The sequence below is a fragment of the Haliotis rufescens genome, unplaced genomic scaffold (genome assembly GCF_023055435.1).
Source record: "Haliotis rufescens isolate VD_foot unplaced genomic scaffold, xgHalRufe1.0.p SCAF_1, whole genome shotgun sequence".
Taxonomy (NCBI): domain Eukaryota; kingdom Metazoa; phylum Mollusca; class Gastropoda; order Lepetellida; family Haliotidae; genus Haliotis; species Haliotis rufescens.
In genome coordinates this window covers 47083527-47100689 of record NW_025963779.1, presented here as the reverse complement: position 1 = coordinate 47100689, position 17163 = coordinate 47083527, and the positions used below count along the sequence as shown (strand labels likewise).

At 39.0% G+C, this 17163-nt stretch overlaps 2 protein-coding genes across 2 annotated transcripts in view; one reads left to right on the top strand and one right to left on the bottom strand.

The window, feature by feature from the left end:
* Positions 1-397: 397 nt before the first annotated feature.
* LOC124136463 lies at positions 398-15654 on the bottom strand. Its single transcript, XM_046502379.2, has 2 exons — positions 15525-15654; positions 398-2019 (listed from the first exon to the last, which is right to left on the bottom strand). Exon 2 carries the CDS (start codon positions 1920-1922, stop codon positions 783-785), a length of 1140 nt encoding a protein of 379 aa, XP_046358335.1. The 5' UTR covers positions 1923-2019; positions 15525-15654; the 3' UTR covers positions 398-782.
* LOC124136462 (dolichyl-diphosphooligosaccharide--protein glycosyltransferase subunit 2-like) overlaps positions 15592-17163 on the top strand; it is a 49330-nt gene continuing 47758 nt past the window's right edge. Inside the window, exon 1 of the mRNA XM_046502377.2 lies at positions 15592-15712. Within this exon, the coding sequence (XP_046358333.1) occupies positions 15703-15712 (10 nt within the window). The 5' untranslated portion in view covers positions 15592-15702. The remainder of the gene's footprint in view (positions 15713-17163) is intronic.

Here is a 17163-nt window from a genome sequence, read left to right as displayed (position 1 = left end):
AATGTGGCATTTAACAACAAACATAACATACTCTCACACCCAGTTTAGGTTGCTGGGACAATCTTTTTATTAAGTGGTCAAGTCCCAGTGTAGGACTCACCATAATAATAGGTTCAGCTATGTAAGATCTTAATATTTTTCACAATATGATTGTTACCAAAAAATAAAGTGTTGAAATAATGCTGTTGGTTTATTTCTGCAGACTATTTCAGAAAAGACCCAATGTGTTAGGGTACACTATCTATATCCCCAGATGTATCGTGAATTTTGAGTGAGTGAGTTGGGTTTAACATTTTTCCAGTTATATCACGGTATGTCAGTTTAATGTGGGAGGAAAGCCTGAAGTGATGCAGGTCTCAGACGTTTACCACTTTGGTGAAACCCACGAGCACGGGTATGGAAACATAATCCCGGGTGAACCGGGATTCGAACCCACAATCATAAGTTTTTGGCGTGTCCAGGGGACGATACTCTGCTCAGCGAATCGGGGCGCCTTAGGCGGCTGGGCCACCTGTGCCCCCTCGTGAATTTTGAGGTCATAAGTTAATGACTGATGATCCATAAAACTTTGGTTCTGGAAAGCTAATAATTAGTTTGGCCTCAAGTCTGAAATTTGTATGTTTAATGGTTTCAAGATGATATAGTTCAGAAACCTGCTTGTGTCATGGATACCAAAGTCATGGCAAAAACAAATGTACTAAATCTGTAGCCTAATGCTCTCCCTAAAAGTTGTCAATAATACACATCAACAACCTGAAACTTCAGGCAAAAGGCAAGAAGAATTACTGGTAAACATATTGTCGGAACCGTTCCTTGCTCATTTTAAGGATTGCAGCTGTCACTGGAATGTGTTGATCAACCAGCAGTTTATACCTCACCTGCAATGTACTGTTCCCAAAACCTAGTACCAGTGCATTACTCATAATGTCTGTTGGTTTTAATTCACAGACATTCAAGAGGAAGTCCAAATTTTGTTTCAACTTTGGCACATTGACAGTGAGAAGACGTCTGTACTGTTGAAGCATATAGTTTAAGTCCTCAGTGGTACAGTCAAGACGGGTTAGAACATAATCAGTTTTATTCTTACAGTTAACCTCCCGAAGGATCTCTCGATCCACCAAAAGGTTGTTCAAACACTTCTGGAAGTCACCTCTGTTTGACTGAATTAGAGTCATGAAAGCTTTAGAGTACTCAGGGTAAAACACTCCTTTCTTTTTCAAAATTGTCAACTGTTCTTCTAAAGTTTTATGGGAACTAATAAGAACATACAAGCGTTCAAGTATTGCTTCACTTGGCACTCCATAATTCTTTAAGATCTCAATATTATTCTTCAATGTGAGAAGCTTTGATTTTCTGAACCAGCCACGGTCCTTGAGGGCAGCTGCCGCTTCTTCACGTGAGCACTCTAACAAACTGCTTAACAAAGCTTCATGATCTTTGAACTCCAGCTCAGCATCCCTATCAATTACCAGTCTATTTACGCGTGTCTTGAACTTGGATGTTGACAAGGTGACAAGACTGAGCCTTGGCTGCATGCCTGACCTCTGCAATGATTCCATGCGCTCTTGCAGTGTGGAAACACTGCATCTGAATACACTTGGGTAGCTGAACATTTCCCTTGCTGTTACCCCATGAGATGTAAGAAGCAAAGAACAAGTTTGAAATTTGCCCCTGCTCATGGAGAATACTTGAAAATTTGATCTCAAGAAATTTTCCATTTCTTTCTGAGGTAGGTGAAAATGTTTTGACAAGAAGGAGGCCCTGTACTCCAGTTCAGACTGCTTTGATGCCTCTGAATGATTCTGAGAGGATCCATTTGTACATTCCACAGGCAACCTGGAAGACTGTCTCAACAACCTTGGCAGGATAGTCAGGAAGCAACTGTCAAGGGGCACAAATCTGACCCGCAGAGCAAGGCTCATTTTTCTCGAAATGGTGAAAATGGTCGCAAAACCATTTCCTAGGGATGATTTGTTGCATGAATTTCCTTCATCCGCATGATGATAGATGACGGTCAATCTGTAAAAGAAATAAGTTCTAGAAGGGTATTTGTTTCAATGTGTGCCACAGGGAACATCAGGAAGATGTTAAGGTCTGCAATTTGGTATTAAAGTGAGCCAACAACAGGAACGCTTTTGATAAAAAAACAACATTGTTATTTGTCCAACAACCGTATTTTCTGGGCCCTTAAGCAGGAAACTATGAGCTGGACAATCAGATGGAATTTAGGAAGTTTGTCCTCCTTCGGTCTCCCTTAGATTGATAATACAGTGATCTCTCACTATTGCGCCATTCGATAAAGTTCCAACTCGTTTACTGCGTGTGGTAATGCATGGCTCCCCAAATTTATGTTCATTCTTAATACTCAAAGTTTTACACCAACCCGATTGTATTGTTGTTCATGTTTCATTTGTACTTGATGGTTCTCAAAGCATATGAATGGAGCCCTAATATTACGCTTGAAAGCAACCGCGACAAGTCCTGGAAATATGATTGTTCTACAAGTTAACTTGTCACACAAAACATCCTTTGATCTTTGAAGTGCATGCTTGCAATAAAAGTGTAACACCATCTAAAGTTTCTGATTCAATGATTATTTTCTGAATTCTACTGAACATCAAGGGTGTTCATATGTTCATCATTTTCCTATATTTTCCTTTGTTTTGTTCAAGTTACCTGCATAAACATGAAAAAAGAACATTTATCACTCGCTCCATATAATACACATCATTACTTATATAATTTTATTTTTGATTTCTAGGTGTGCCCTTTTGGCACAAGGGACATATCTTAATTGTGCCATCTATGATTCTAACTGTACCACCACCAGTCTCATATCGGTGTCTGACATAGCTGCTTGCCCATTTTCCTGTGGCTGGTAACATATCTGTTGGGACAGGTGAAATGTATTCCTTCGTGTCTGACTGTCAAGGAGAAAGGTTCATTGGTACACCATGCTTAGAAATTAATACTTATTTTCTCTAGTCCACACACATGTTCTGCTACAGAGTTGCCTTCTAACTGAGGGTGGGGTGGTGGGGTAGCCTTGTGGTACAGTGTTTGCTCGTCACGCCAAAGGCCCAGGTTCGATTCCCCACATGGGTACAATGTGTGAAACCCATTTCAGGTGTCCCCCGCCATGATACTGCTGTAATGTTGCTAAAGGCAGAGTAAAACCAAACTCACTCACTCACTCTAACTAATGGTATAAGTGGTAGTCTTTCATGACTTTTGCTAGTCTCAGAAAAGTGGAATTATGTCCATTTCCAGCCCTGTACACTGACAGTTATTATTTGGAATCAGACATTGATATTTGGCTCACCTATCTGAGAGCGAAACTTGCAGTTAAAAGCTGTAAATGTTAAAAACAGAAGGAAGAGTAAATGTGAGAAAAATTATGATTATCTACTCAAGCAAGTTTTTACCAGCAACTTTTAAGACAGGCTGATTACTTTCAGGAACCACCAGATCACCTGGCTTGTTGAGAGCAAAAGACATTTCAAACGCTGACTATCAAACAAGGAAATATGAACTTGAATTTACTCTGTTTAATCAGGGTATCATTAGGTGAGGTGAAATTGGGTTTTACGTCGCGTCCAAGAATATCACACTTGTATAGCGATGTGCGTGCGTGCGTGCATGCGGCTGCTCGTACTAGTCCGGACTGATGCCGATTTATAGTGCTAGCTCACTGAGATACCATGCCGCAGTTTAACATGAATATCCCACTCAGACACAGTATACTGACTCCGAGCCGACCAGTCCTTGTTTTATCCCCCTAATGCCAAGTGCCAGACAGGGTAACAACAAGTACCATCTTTTAACATCTTTTAACATCTTTTGGTATGATGTGGCTGGGGATCGAACCCTGGACCTTCCGCTCTCCGGGCGGACGCTCTACCTCTAGACCACGGAGGCTGTCTATCATTAACTACAGGACTGACATAAGATCAAACTAAACCAAGTCTAGTTTCATTGATGTCATATGGAAACAACAGAGGAGGAAAGTTTCTTTTGAAAAAAATAAATCACAATTATTTTGAAGAAATGATTTCATAGACTCAGTGTTAGTCTAGACTGGTATACATGACACATTTGGAGGTTGCAGGCAAAAAGATTGAAGTCAACAAGGAATGTGAGGGAGATGCACTGTGGCAGCCAATCGGAATTCTTTTCAAATGAACAGTTTACTTTGTTATCTTGGTTTTAGCTAGTTCACACTTTTTTAATTTTATGTTTCACAGATTTATTCCAGCTTTTCCACACAGTCGATCAAAATAATAATCAAAATAAAAAAACTTTGTCAAATCATTTATTTATTTATATGAAAGTCATTCTGACATGGAATTAAAACTGCAGCTGCCTTCTTGAATCACTGATTGTGATGTTGAAATGGAATTTGTATATAGCATTTTTCATTGTATAAGAGGGTCTATATTACTAGCAGGAGACATAATATAAATATATATTTTTATGTGTTATTTAATTCTTGGACTGGCTGCTTTTCAGTGGTGATTTGTTTTGTAGATTAGGAACAGAAGAGGTTTTAAGTTTCTATTCTAACAAACAGGTGATGATGGAAGTTAAGGTGAACACACCAAGGTGTTCAAATACACATGAAGATTGAGTCTCAGATATACCATGATAATGATATGAATACATTTGCCTATCTTACTACTTCAATCTGAACCATCCCTAGGCGTGCAACAGTTGATTGAACTGTCAATGACAAGTTCAGATATTGAGAGTTACCATCACTGCTGAGCTACACGGTTGCTTGAACTGTCAATGACAAGTTCAGATATTGAGAGTTACCATCACTGCTGAGCTACACAATTGATTGAACTATCAATGACAAGTTCAGATATTGAGAGTTACCATCACTGCTGAGCTGAACAGTTGATTGAACTATCAATGACAAGTTCAAATATTGAGAGTTACCATCACTGCTGAGCTACACGGTTGCTTGAACTGTCAATGACAAGTTCAGATATTGAGAGTTACCATCACTGCTGAGCTACACAATTGATTGAACTATCAATGACAAGTTCAGATATTGAGAGTTACCATCACTGCTGAGCTGAACAGTTGATTGAACTATCAATGACAAGTTCAAATATTGAGAGTTACCATCACTGCTGAGCTACACGGTTGCTTGAACTGTCAATGACAAGTTCAGATATTGAGAGTTACCATCACTGCTGAGCTACACAATTGATTGAACTATCAATGACAAGTTCAGATATTGAGAGTTACCATCACTGCTGAGCTACACAGTTGATTGAACTATCAATGACAAGTTCAAATATTGAGAGTTACCATCACTGCTGAGCTACACAGTTGATTGAATTATCAATGACAAGTTCAGATATTGAGAGTTACCATCACTGCTGACCTACACAATTGATTGAACTATCAATGACAAGTTCAAATATTGAGTGTTACCATCACTGCTGAGCTACACAGTTGATTGAACTATCAATGGAAAGTTCAGATATTGAGAGTTACCATCACTGCTGAGCTACACAGTTGACTGAACTATCAATGACAAGTTCAAATAGTGAGAGTTACCATCACTGCTGAGCTTTACAATTGATTGAACTATCAATGACAAGTTCAGATATTGAGTGTTACCATCACTGCTGAGCTGAACAGTTGATTGAACTATCAATGACAAGTTCAAATATTGAGAGTTACCATCACTGCTGAGCTACACAGTTGATTTAACTGTCAATGATAAGTTCAGATATTGAGAGTTACCATCACTGCTGAGCTACACAGTTGACTGAACTATCAATGACAAGTTCAAATATTGAGAGTTACCATCACTGCTGAGCTACACGGTTGCTTGAACTGTCAATGACAAGTTCAGATATTGAGAGTTACCATCACTGCTGAGCTACACAGTTGATTGAACTGTCAATGACATGTTCAGATATTGAGAGTTACCATCACTGCTGAGCTACACAGTTGATTGAACTATCAATGACAAGTTCAAATATTGAGAGTTACCATTACTGCTGAGCTACACAGTTGATTGAATTATCAATGACAAGTTCAGATATTGAGAGTTACCATCACTGCTGAGCTACACAATTGATTGAACTATCAATGACAAGTTCAAATATTGAGAGTTACCATCACTGCTGAGCTGAACAGTTGATTGAACTATCAATGACAAGTTCAAATATTGAGAGTTACCATCACTGCTGAGCTACACGGTTGCTTGAACTGTCAATGACAAGTTCAGATATTGAGAGTTACCATCACTGCTGAGCTACACAATTGATTGAACTATCAATGACAAGTTCAGATATTGAGAGTTACCATCACTGCTGAGCTACACAGTTGATTGAATTATCAATGACAAGTTCAGATATTGAGAGTTACCATCACTGCTGACCTACACAATTGATTGATTTATCAATGACAAGTTCAGATATTGAGTGTTACCATCACTGCTGAGCTACACAGTTGATTGAACTATCAATGACAAGTTCAAATATTGAGTGTTACCATCACTGCTGAGCTACACAGTTGATTGAACTGTCAATGGAAAGTTCAAATATTGAGAGTTACCATCACTGCTGAGCTACACAGTTGACTGAACTATCAATGACAAGTTCATATATTGAGAGTAACCATCACTGCTGAGCTACACAGTTGATTGAACTATCAATGACAAGTTCAAATATTGAGTGTTACCATCACTGCTGAGCTACACAGTTGATTGAACTATCAATGACAAGTTCAAATATTGAGTGTTACCATCACTGCTGAGCTACACGGTTGATTGAACTGTCAATGACAAGTTCAGATATTGAGTGTTACCATCACTGCTGAGCTACATGGTTGATTGAACTATCAATGACAAGTTCAAATATTGAGAGTTACCATCACTGCTGAGCTACACAGTTGATTTAACTGTCAATGATAAGTTCAGATATTGAGAGTTACCATCACTGCTGAGCTACACAGTTGACTGAACTATCAATGACAAGTTCAAATAGTGAGAGTTACCATCACTGCTGAGCTACACGGTTGCTTGAACTGTCAATGACAAGTTCAGATATTGAGAGTTACCATCACTGCTGAGCTACACAGTTGATTGAACTGTCAATGACATGTTCAGATATTGAGAGTTACCATCACTGCTGAGCTACACAGTTGATTGAACTATCAATGACAAGTTCAAATATTGAGAGTTACCATCACTGCTGAGCTACACAGTTGATTGAATTATCAATGACAAGTTCAGATATTGAGAGTTACCATCACTGCTGAGCTACACAATTGATTGAACTATCAATGACAAGTTCAGATATTGAGAGTTATCATCACTGCTGAGCTTTACAATTGATTGAACTATCAATGACAAGTTCAGATATTGAGTGTTACCATCACTGCTGAGCTGAACAGTTGATTGAACTATCAATGACAAGTTCAAATATTGAGAGTTACCATCACTGCTGAGCTACACAGTTGATTGAACTGTCAATGACATGTTCAGATATTGAGAGTTACCATCACTGCTGAGCTACACAGTTGACTGAACTATCAATGACAAGTTCAAATATTGAGAGCTACCATCACTGCTGAGCTACACGGTTGCTTGAACTGTCAATGACAAGTTCAGATATTGAGAGTTACCATCACTGCTGAGCTACACAGTTGATTGAACTGTCAATGACATGTTCAGATATTGAGAGTTACCATCACTGCTGAGCTACACAGTTGATTGAACTATCAATGACAAGTTCAAATATTGAGAGTTACCATTACTGCTGAGCTACACAGTTGACTGAATTATCAATGACAAGTTCAGATATTGAGAGTTACCATCACTGCTGAGCTACACAATTGATTGAACTATCAATGACAAGTTCAAATATTGAGAGTTACCATCACTGCTGAGCTGAACAGTTGATTGAACTGTCAATGACAAGTTCAGATATTGAGAGTTACCATCACTGCTGAGCTACACAGTTGACTGAACTATCAATGACAAGTTCAGATATTGAGTGTTACCATCACTGCTGAGCTACACAGTTGATTGAATTGTCAATGACAAGTTCAGATATTGAGTGTTACCATCACTGCCTAGCTACACAGTTGACTGAACTATCAATGACAAGTTCAGATATTGAGAGTTACCATCACTGCTGAGCTACACAGTTGATTGAACTGTCAATGACAAGTTCAGATATTGAGAGTTACCATCACTGCTGAGCTACACAGTTGACTGGACTTTCAATGACAAGTTCAGATATTGAGTGTTACCATCACTGCTGAGCTACACAGTTGATTGAACTGTCAATGACAAGTTCAGATATTAAGTGTTACCATCACTGCTGAGCTACACAGTTGACTGAACTATCAATGAAAAGTTCAGATATTGAGAGTTACCATCACTGCTGAGCTTTACAATTGATTGAACTATCAATGACAAGTTCAGATATTGAGTGTTACCATCACTGCTGAGCTGAACAGTTGATTGAACTATCAATGACAAGTTCAAATATTGAGAGTTACCATCACTGCTGAGCTACACAGTTGATTTAACTGTCAATGATAAGTTCAGATATTGAGAGTTACCATCACTGCTGAGCTACACAGTTGACTGAACTATCAATGACAAGTTCAAATATTGAGAGCTACCATCACTGCTGAGCTATACGGTTGCTTGAACTGTCAATGACAAGTTCAGATATTGAGAGTTACCATCACTGCTGAGCTACACAGTTGATTGAACTGTCAATGACATGTTCAGATATTGAGAGTTACCATCACTGCTGAGCTACACAGTTGATTGAACTATCAATGACAAGTTCAAATATTGAGAGTTACCATTACTGCTGAGCTACACAGTTGACTGAATTATCAATGACAAGTTCAGATATTGAGAGTTACCATCACTGCTGAGCTACACAATTGATTGAACTATCAATGACAAGTTCAAATATTGAGAGTTACCATCACTGCTGAGCTGAACAGTTGATTGAACTGTCAATGACAAGTTCAGATATTGAGAGTTACCATCACTGCTGAGCTACACAGTTGACTGAACTATCAATGACAAGTTCAGATATTGAGTGTTACCATCACTGCTGAGCTACACAGTTGATTGAATTGTCAATGACAAGTTCAGATATTGAGTGTTACCATCACTGCCTAGCTACACAGTTGACTGAACTATCAATGACAAGTTCAGATATTGAGAGTTACCATCACTGCTGAGCTACACAGTTGATTGAACTGTCAATGACAAGTTCAGATATTGAGAGTTACCATCACTGCTGAGCTACACAGTTGACTGGACTTTCAATGACAAGTTCAGATATTGAGTGTTACCATCACTGCTGAGCTACACAGTTGATTGAACTGTCAATGACAAGTTCAGATATTAAGTGTTACCATCACTGCTGAGCTACACAGTTGACTGAACTATCAATGAAAAGTTCAGATATTGAGAGTTACCATCACTGCTGAGCTACACAGTTGATTGAACTGTCAATGACATGTTCAAATATTGAGAGTTACCATCACTGCTGAGCTGAACAGTTGACTGAACTATCAATGTAAAGTTCATATATTGAGAGTTACCATCACTGCTGAGCTACATAGTTGACTGAACTATCAATGACAAGTTCAAATATTGAGAGTTACCATCACTGCTGAGCTACACAGTTGACTGAACTATCAATGACAAGTTCAGATATTGAGTGTTACCATCACTGCTGAGCTACACAGTTGATTGAACTGTCAATGACAAGTTCAGATATTGAGAGTTACCATCACTGCTGAGCTACACAGTTGATTGAACTGTCAATGACAAGTTCAGATATTGAGAGTTACCATCACTGCTGAGCTACACAGTTGACTGAACTATCAATGACAAGTTCAGATATTGAGTGTTACCATCACTGCTGAGCTACACAGTTGATTGAACTGTTAATGACAAGTTCAGATATTGAGAGTTACCATTACTGCTGAGCTACACAGTTGATTGAATTATCAATGACAAGTTCAGATATTGAGAGTTACCATCACTGCTGAGCTACACAGTTGACTGAACTATCAATGACAAGTTCAGATATTGAGTGTTACCATCACTGCTGAGCTACACAGTTGATTGAACTGTCAATGACAAGTTCAGATATTGAGAGTTACCATCACTGCTGAGCTACACAGTTGACTGAACTATCAATGACAAGTTCAGATATTGAGTGTTACCATCACTGCTGAGCTGAACAGTTGATTGAACTATCAATGACAAGTTCAGATATTGAGAGTTACCATCACTGCTGAGCTACACAGTTGATTGAACTATCAATGACAAGTTCAGATATTGAGAGTTACCACCATTGCTGAGCTACACAGTTGATTGAACTGTCAATGGCAAGTTCAGATATTGAGAATTACCATCACTGCTGAGCTACACAGTTGATTGAACTATCAATGGAAAGTTCAAATATTGAGAGTTACCATCACTGCTGAGCTACACAGTTGACTGAACTATCAATGACAAGTTCAAATATTGAGAGTTACCATCACTGCTGAGCTACACAGTTGACTGAACTATCAATGACAAGTTCAGATATTGAGTGTTACCATCACTGCTGAGCTACACAGTTGATTGAATTGTCAATGACAAGTTCAGATATTGAGTGTTACCATCACTGCCTAGCTACACAGTTGACTGAACTATCAATGACAAGTTCAGATATTGAGAGTTACCATCACTGCTGAGCTACACAGTTGATTGAACTGTCAATGACAAGTTCAGATATTGAGAGTTACCATCACTGCTGAGCTACACAGTTGACTGAACTTTCAATGACAAGTTCAGATATTGAGTGTTACCATCACTGCTGAGCTACACAGTTGATTGAACTGTCAATGACAAGTTCAGATATTAAGTGTTACCATCACTGCTGAGCTACACAGTTGACTGAACTATCAATGAAAAGTTCAGATATTGAGAGTTACCATCACTGCTGAGCTACACAGTTGATTGAACTGTCAATGACATGTTCAAATATTGAGAGTTACCATTACTGCTGAGCTACACAGTTGACTGAACTATCAATGACAAGTTCAGATATTGAGTGTTACCATCACTGCTGAGCTACACAGTTGATTGAACTGTCAATGACAAGTTCAGATATTGAGAGTTACCATCACTGCTGAGCTACACAGTTGATTGAACTGTCAATGACAAGTTCAGATATTGAGAGTTACCATCACTGCTGAGCTACACAGTTGACTGAACTATCAATGACAAGTTCAGATATTGAGTGTTACCATCACTGCTGAGCTACACAGTTGATTGAACTGTTAATGACAAGTTCAGATATTGAGAGTTACCATTACTGCTGAGCTACACAGTTGATTGAATTATCAATGACAAGTTCAGATATTGAGAGTTACCATCACTGCTGAGCTACACAGTTGACTGAACTATCAATGACAAGTTCAGATATTGAGTGTTACCATCACTGCTGAGCTACACAGTTGATTGAACTGTCAATGACAAGTTCAGATATTGAGAGTTACCATCACTGCTGAGCTACACAGTTGACTGAACTATCAATGACAAGTTCAGATATTGAGTGTTACCATCACTGCTGAGCTGAACAGTTGATTGAACTATCAATGACAAGTTCAGATATTGAGAGTTACCATCACTGCTGAGCTACACTGTTGATTGAACTGTCAATGACAAGTTCAGATATTGAGAGTTACCATCACTGCTGAGCTACACAGTTGACTGAACTATCAATGACAAGTTCAGATATTGAGTGTTACCATCACTGCTGAGCTACACAGTTGATTGAATTATCAATGACAAGTTCAGATATTGAGAGTTACCATCACTGCTGAGCTACACAGTTGACTGAACTATCAATGACAAGTTCAGATATTGAGTGTTACCATCACTGCTGAGCTACACAGTTGATTGAACTGTCAATGACAAGTTCAGATATTGAGAGTTACCATCACTGCTGAGCTACACAGTTGATTGAACTATCAATGACAAGTTCAGATATTGAGTGTTACCATCACTGCTGAGCTGAACAGTTGATTGAACTGTCAATGACAAGTTCAGATATTGAGTGTTACCATCACTGCTGAGCTACACAGTTGACTGAACTATCAATGACAAGTTCAGATATTGAGAGTTACCATCACTGCTGAGCTACACAGTTGATTGAACTGTCAATGACATGTTCAAATATTGAGAGTTACCATCACTGCTGAGCTGAACAGTTGATTGAACTATCAATGACAAGTTCAGATATTGAGAGTTACCATCACTGCTGAGCTATACAGTTGATTGAACTGTCAATGACAAGTTCAGATATTGAGTGTTACCATCACTGCTGAGCTACACAGTTGATTGAACTGTCAATGACAAGTTCAGATATTGAGTGTCACCATCACTGCTGAGCTACACAGTTGATTGAACTGTCAATGACAAGTTCAGATATTGAGAGTTACCATCACTGCGGAGGTGAACAGTTGATTGAACTATCAATGACAAGTTCAGATATTGAGAGTTACCATCACTGCTGAGCTACACAGTTGATTGAACTGTCAATGACAAGTTCAGATATTGAGTGTTACCATCACTGCTGAGCTGAACAGTTGATTGAACTATCAATGACAAGTTCAGATATTGAGAGTTACCATCACTGCTGAGCTACACAGTTGATTGAACTGTCAATGACAAGTTCAGATATTGAGAGTTACCATCACTGCTGAGCTACACAGTTGATTGAACTGTCAATGACAAGTTCAGATATTGAGTGTTACCATCACTGCTGAGCTACACTATGGATTGATAGTATGTTTGTTCTTTAATGGTGCACTCAACAATATTACAGCTATATAATGGCTGCCTGTAAATAATCAAGCCTTGACCAGACAATCCAGTCATCGAAATTGTGAGCAATGATTCATGTTTTCAGGATACAATGAAACACCGACGTCGGGCCAATTATTGGCCCCTGGACAGGTCTAGATAAATCTCAGCATTACAAAAGAAGAAATAATCTATATTTTTAATTTCCTAAACATTATAGGTCTATCCATAATCCAGTGTATATAATACATCCTATGATGATAAGTACCCTGAACCTCTACGCCCCTATAGTTTTATTTTGAGGCTGATTAAAAAAAAATGGCTCTACATTTAGTACAAATAGCAGTTCAATCAAATGTTACTGGTTATTGGAACTCTGTACAGGGGACACAACTCTTGAATCACACTTTTCAAATACAAATCTATGCCCAACTCTTGTCATTTTGATTGGTTGTTACAAACACATGAGTGAGCGAGTGAGTAAGTTTTGTATATTTATTTCATCCTGGAAGATTATTGTACATCACCGTGTGTCATAACCATGAGGAGGAAAGCCCAAAGTGATGTAGGTCTTCAGTGTTTACTACATTGGCATGGTGCTGATTCGACAAACGCCCCAACCCGACCCCCCCACCCCCATGTATGAGAGAAATTCTTTAGGAGTTGAGAGAGATGGTAAAAACGAAGCAATGGTAGTGAGTGGGTCTATGTAACAGGACTGGGACGGGTACGTCGGGTACTCGGGTCGGGTGAGTACTGAGTAGGACATAGGATATTGTCTAAATACAATAACAATAAAAGTCGCTTATCTTTGCATTTCTTTCTGGCTATGCATGTCTTGTTTCTGACTTTTACATTACAGATATTATATTCAGTGTATGCATGATCTGATCGTTTTATACAGTTTCTAAGTAGCATTTGCCAGGGCTCTAGTAAAACAATTCCTAATTGGACATTATGGACTCAACTCTTGAGACCGACAGTTGGTACCCAGGTAGGGTCGGGGGCCTACCTTTAGAATACAGTACCACAAACTTTTCAAACATGTGACATTACCCTATGACGTAATTTGTAGTATTTTGTTGCCAGTCACACTGGCAAAACAATGCCCTGTGACGTCAGGGGTCATCGAGTGTGCATAAGCTCCTCCCAGTGATCTATCATTTCCTCACATAATGTCATTGAATACGCCAAACGGTGTTGAGAGTTGAAAATTTGTTTACTAAATATAGCCTGTGGTGGGGCATTTTATAGCAAGCGCTAGTTTACGAAAGCTGGGCTTGGATTATGGAGTTACATTTTGGCTGGGCTAACGAGTCTATGCATAGTCCAATCAAAATCCTGCACCAAAATCGAAATCCGGTTCGTAAACTGTCATGCAGAGTTCGGTCGATTGCAGGATTTGCAAAGCATGTGCATCGCCAACTCGTTGTCAACAGATATTTTCCAAATCTTTTCATGTTTTGATGTACTTCACGAAGTAAGAACCGTTTTATCACAAAATAGATCTTGATGGTCGATCAGATCATCTTGACTGGGCGCCACCATTTTGTTTGAAGCAAATGCATGTGATACGAGAGGTGTAATATGATTGGTCCATATGGGAGAGGTATAGAATGGACATAACTCGTAATAGCCACTGGTGGCGCTACGATCGAGCCCAGGAATTCCAGCCAAGTTAGGCAAGGGTGGAAACTGGACTTTTATAGTCAGTTAACTCTCTTGCCTCGGGAAGATGAATTCAAGTGGCTAAAATGGTTATGAATGGGAACTAATATACACATGTTATTTTTTCGGTTCATTAATTTCCATTATTATGCACAAGAATGCAGTTTATTAGGGATATTATATTGGTGCTGAACACATTCAAATGTTGCCAGTGTTAGGGTAGGCTACCCCAAACTCTATCCTTAACCTTGGATCCCCTTTACGATCAATCACCCCTTTACAATCATCAGGGTTAGGTACCCGTTTAGAGGCTAAGTGTCTGCAGACTAAAGTCACGAGACACCATGCCTACCCATAACCTTCATAAGTGTCCGTCACCTATTCAACCCTTTTCGTTCAGTTCCGTAAGGGCGCAGGTATGACTTGGTAAATTCACAGTGTGGACGTAGCTCAGTCGGTTAGGCTAGCTGTCGGGCTAACAATCCGAAGATCGCGAGTTCACGTACAAAAACTGGTTGCTTGTCTTTGAGACATGTGGCCTACGGCAGAGGTCTCGATAACTTGTGGTACTGTATTCTAAAGGAGTTCCGGGTCGGGTAATAGGGAGTCGAGTACCAGGGAGGTAAATTTGGACTCATCCGAGCCCTTCTATGTAACCACATCTGCTGGTGAGAATTGGTCTCCAGCAGCCCATGCAAGTCGTTAGAGGCGACTACTACAGCATATGGTGGTCTGGCTCCAGATTCGCTTATTCACAGACCGCCGTCATAGAGCTAGAATATTGCTGTTTGCGGCGTTAATTTTTTAACAACAAACAAAAATCTGCTGGGGACGAATAATACATTCTCATTGAGTGTTGCTGATGTTGCACTGGCCTTCACGAGCTGTGTTTGAGTGCATATAGTAGAATATAGTAGACATGATTTTAAATGTAACAAAATATGGACATCTTTTTAGAATTTGAATATCTAGCCATGATAGTTGTACGTACGGGTGTTACCCTTTGTGTTAAGTTAATGGACATCTGCCACGTCCCACAAGTTGTCAAACACACTTGCCCTTGTTTCATTCGCAGATGTAAACGTCCTTCAACTTTACCACCGGAAACAACCTTATAATTGACCTCCATGACCTCTTGAATAGACCCCGGATGAAACTCGTGTATCAACATGGCGTCGGGTAGGTGTGAGCGGTCATTTGTGCCGGTTTATTTAGTAATACAGATTTTTGACACGTTAGTCTTTTAAATTTGTCGTACAAGTATTTCGTTTTGACTGCAAAATAGCATTTACCTTCATTTGTGTTTGAAAAGCATCTTCCGAAACCGGCTTTCCGCCATATCCATCAGGCCGTCCGTTTGCCACGTGTAAAACGGAGATTGAAAGTTACATAGATTCTGGTTGAAGAAGTGCAAAATATATGTTTTGATTTAAAGTAATAAATGACATGTAAAGCTTTTTGATTTTACTTATGTGTTTGCATTTTTTAGGCCTTTTAAGAGCAGGCCATCTGATTTACACTTCATATTAGGACTATCTGAAGAGTGGAGTGTCAACGATAAAAGAACCAAGTATCTATTTCACTCAGGATGTCTTTGACTTTTACATATATGCAATACCTGACGTAAATGTTTCTCTTCAATAAGCAAACACCTTTGCATGTGTCGGAGGAATACTACCATTGCCTCGTATTACTTTGTACATGTATGGTGTGGTGTGGGCAAGGCGTCGTTAATTTTCTAATCACAAATTCTAAGTTACGTTTATACAGCGTTAGAAATAGGCACTAGTCCCATAGTCCTTGACAAACTGCCATTAGTCATTAGGACTAGTAGACATTTGCCATTTTTATAGATATTGCTATATGTTATCCTTGTAAGGACTAGTGGACTAAAACTGTTAGTTTCTAAGGGTGTATATATTCATTTTTTGTGATTACAAAAAGGGTTTTAATGAGAATGTGAACACGTTTGTACAGCCTACAGTACAAATGCATTTTGCTGACATGCATGTTTGATTCTAATATAGCCTGACATGACTTTTAAAAAAAGTTCAAAATAAGCAGAAACAATTATTTTTGCATGTGAATGGTTTGATATGATTAAACCACAAAAGTGAATATCAAATCAATTCATATGAATCAAAATTGGACCTCAACATCGAAAAAGTGCTTGAAAATTGAAATGACAGAATGGTGTGCGAAAACCTCATCACCACATGTCAACAAATACATAGTATTTCTCATTAACTTACAAGACCGTGTTCGTGGTCTGGTGGACATAGCGTCTGCTCTAAGAGAGCAGAAGTTCAGTGTTTCGATTCCTGGTCGCGTCACACCAATAGACATTAAAATATGGTACTTGTTACCTTGCCTGGTGTTCAGCCTTAAGGGGATGAAAGTGTGTGATGTTTTTTTCATTTTGAGATGAACTTTTTCGCAGTTGTTGGTTCCAAGTAAAGATTTTAATTATCAATGACTGACATTTTTAAGAGTCAAAGGGTCATGATAAAGCAGCTGCACTAATCCCTACAACTCACATGTTTCTCAAATGAGCCATAATCCCCAGATTGGCATATTATGCACCAATCTGTAGTTATCCCCCTAATCGTAATGTATGTATCAGGTTGACC

What these genes read in the sequence shown, in the direction of transcription:
- LOC124136463 (XM_046502379.2), bottom strand. Translation starts at nt 1,922, where the DNA reads ATGAGCCTTGCTCTGCGGGTCAGATTTGTGCCCCTTGACAGTTGCTTC.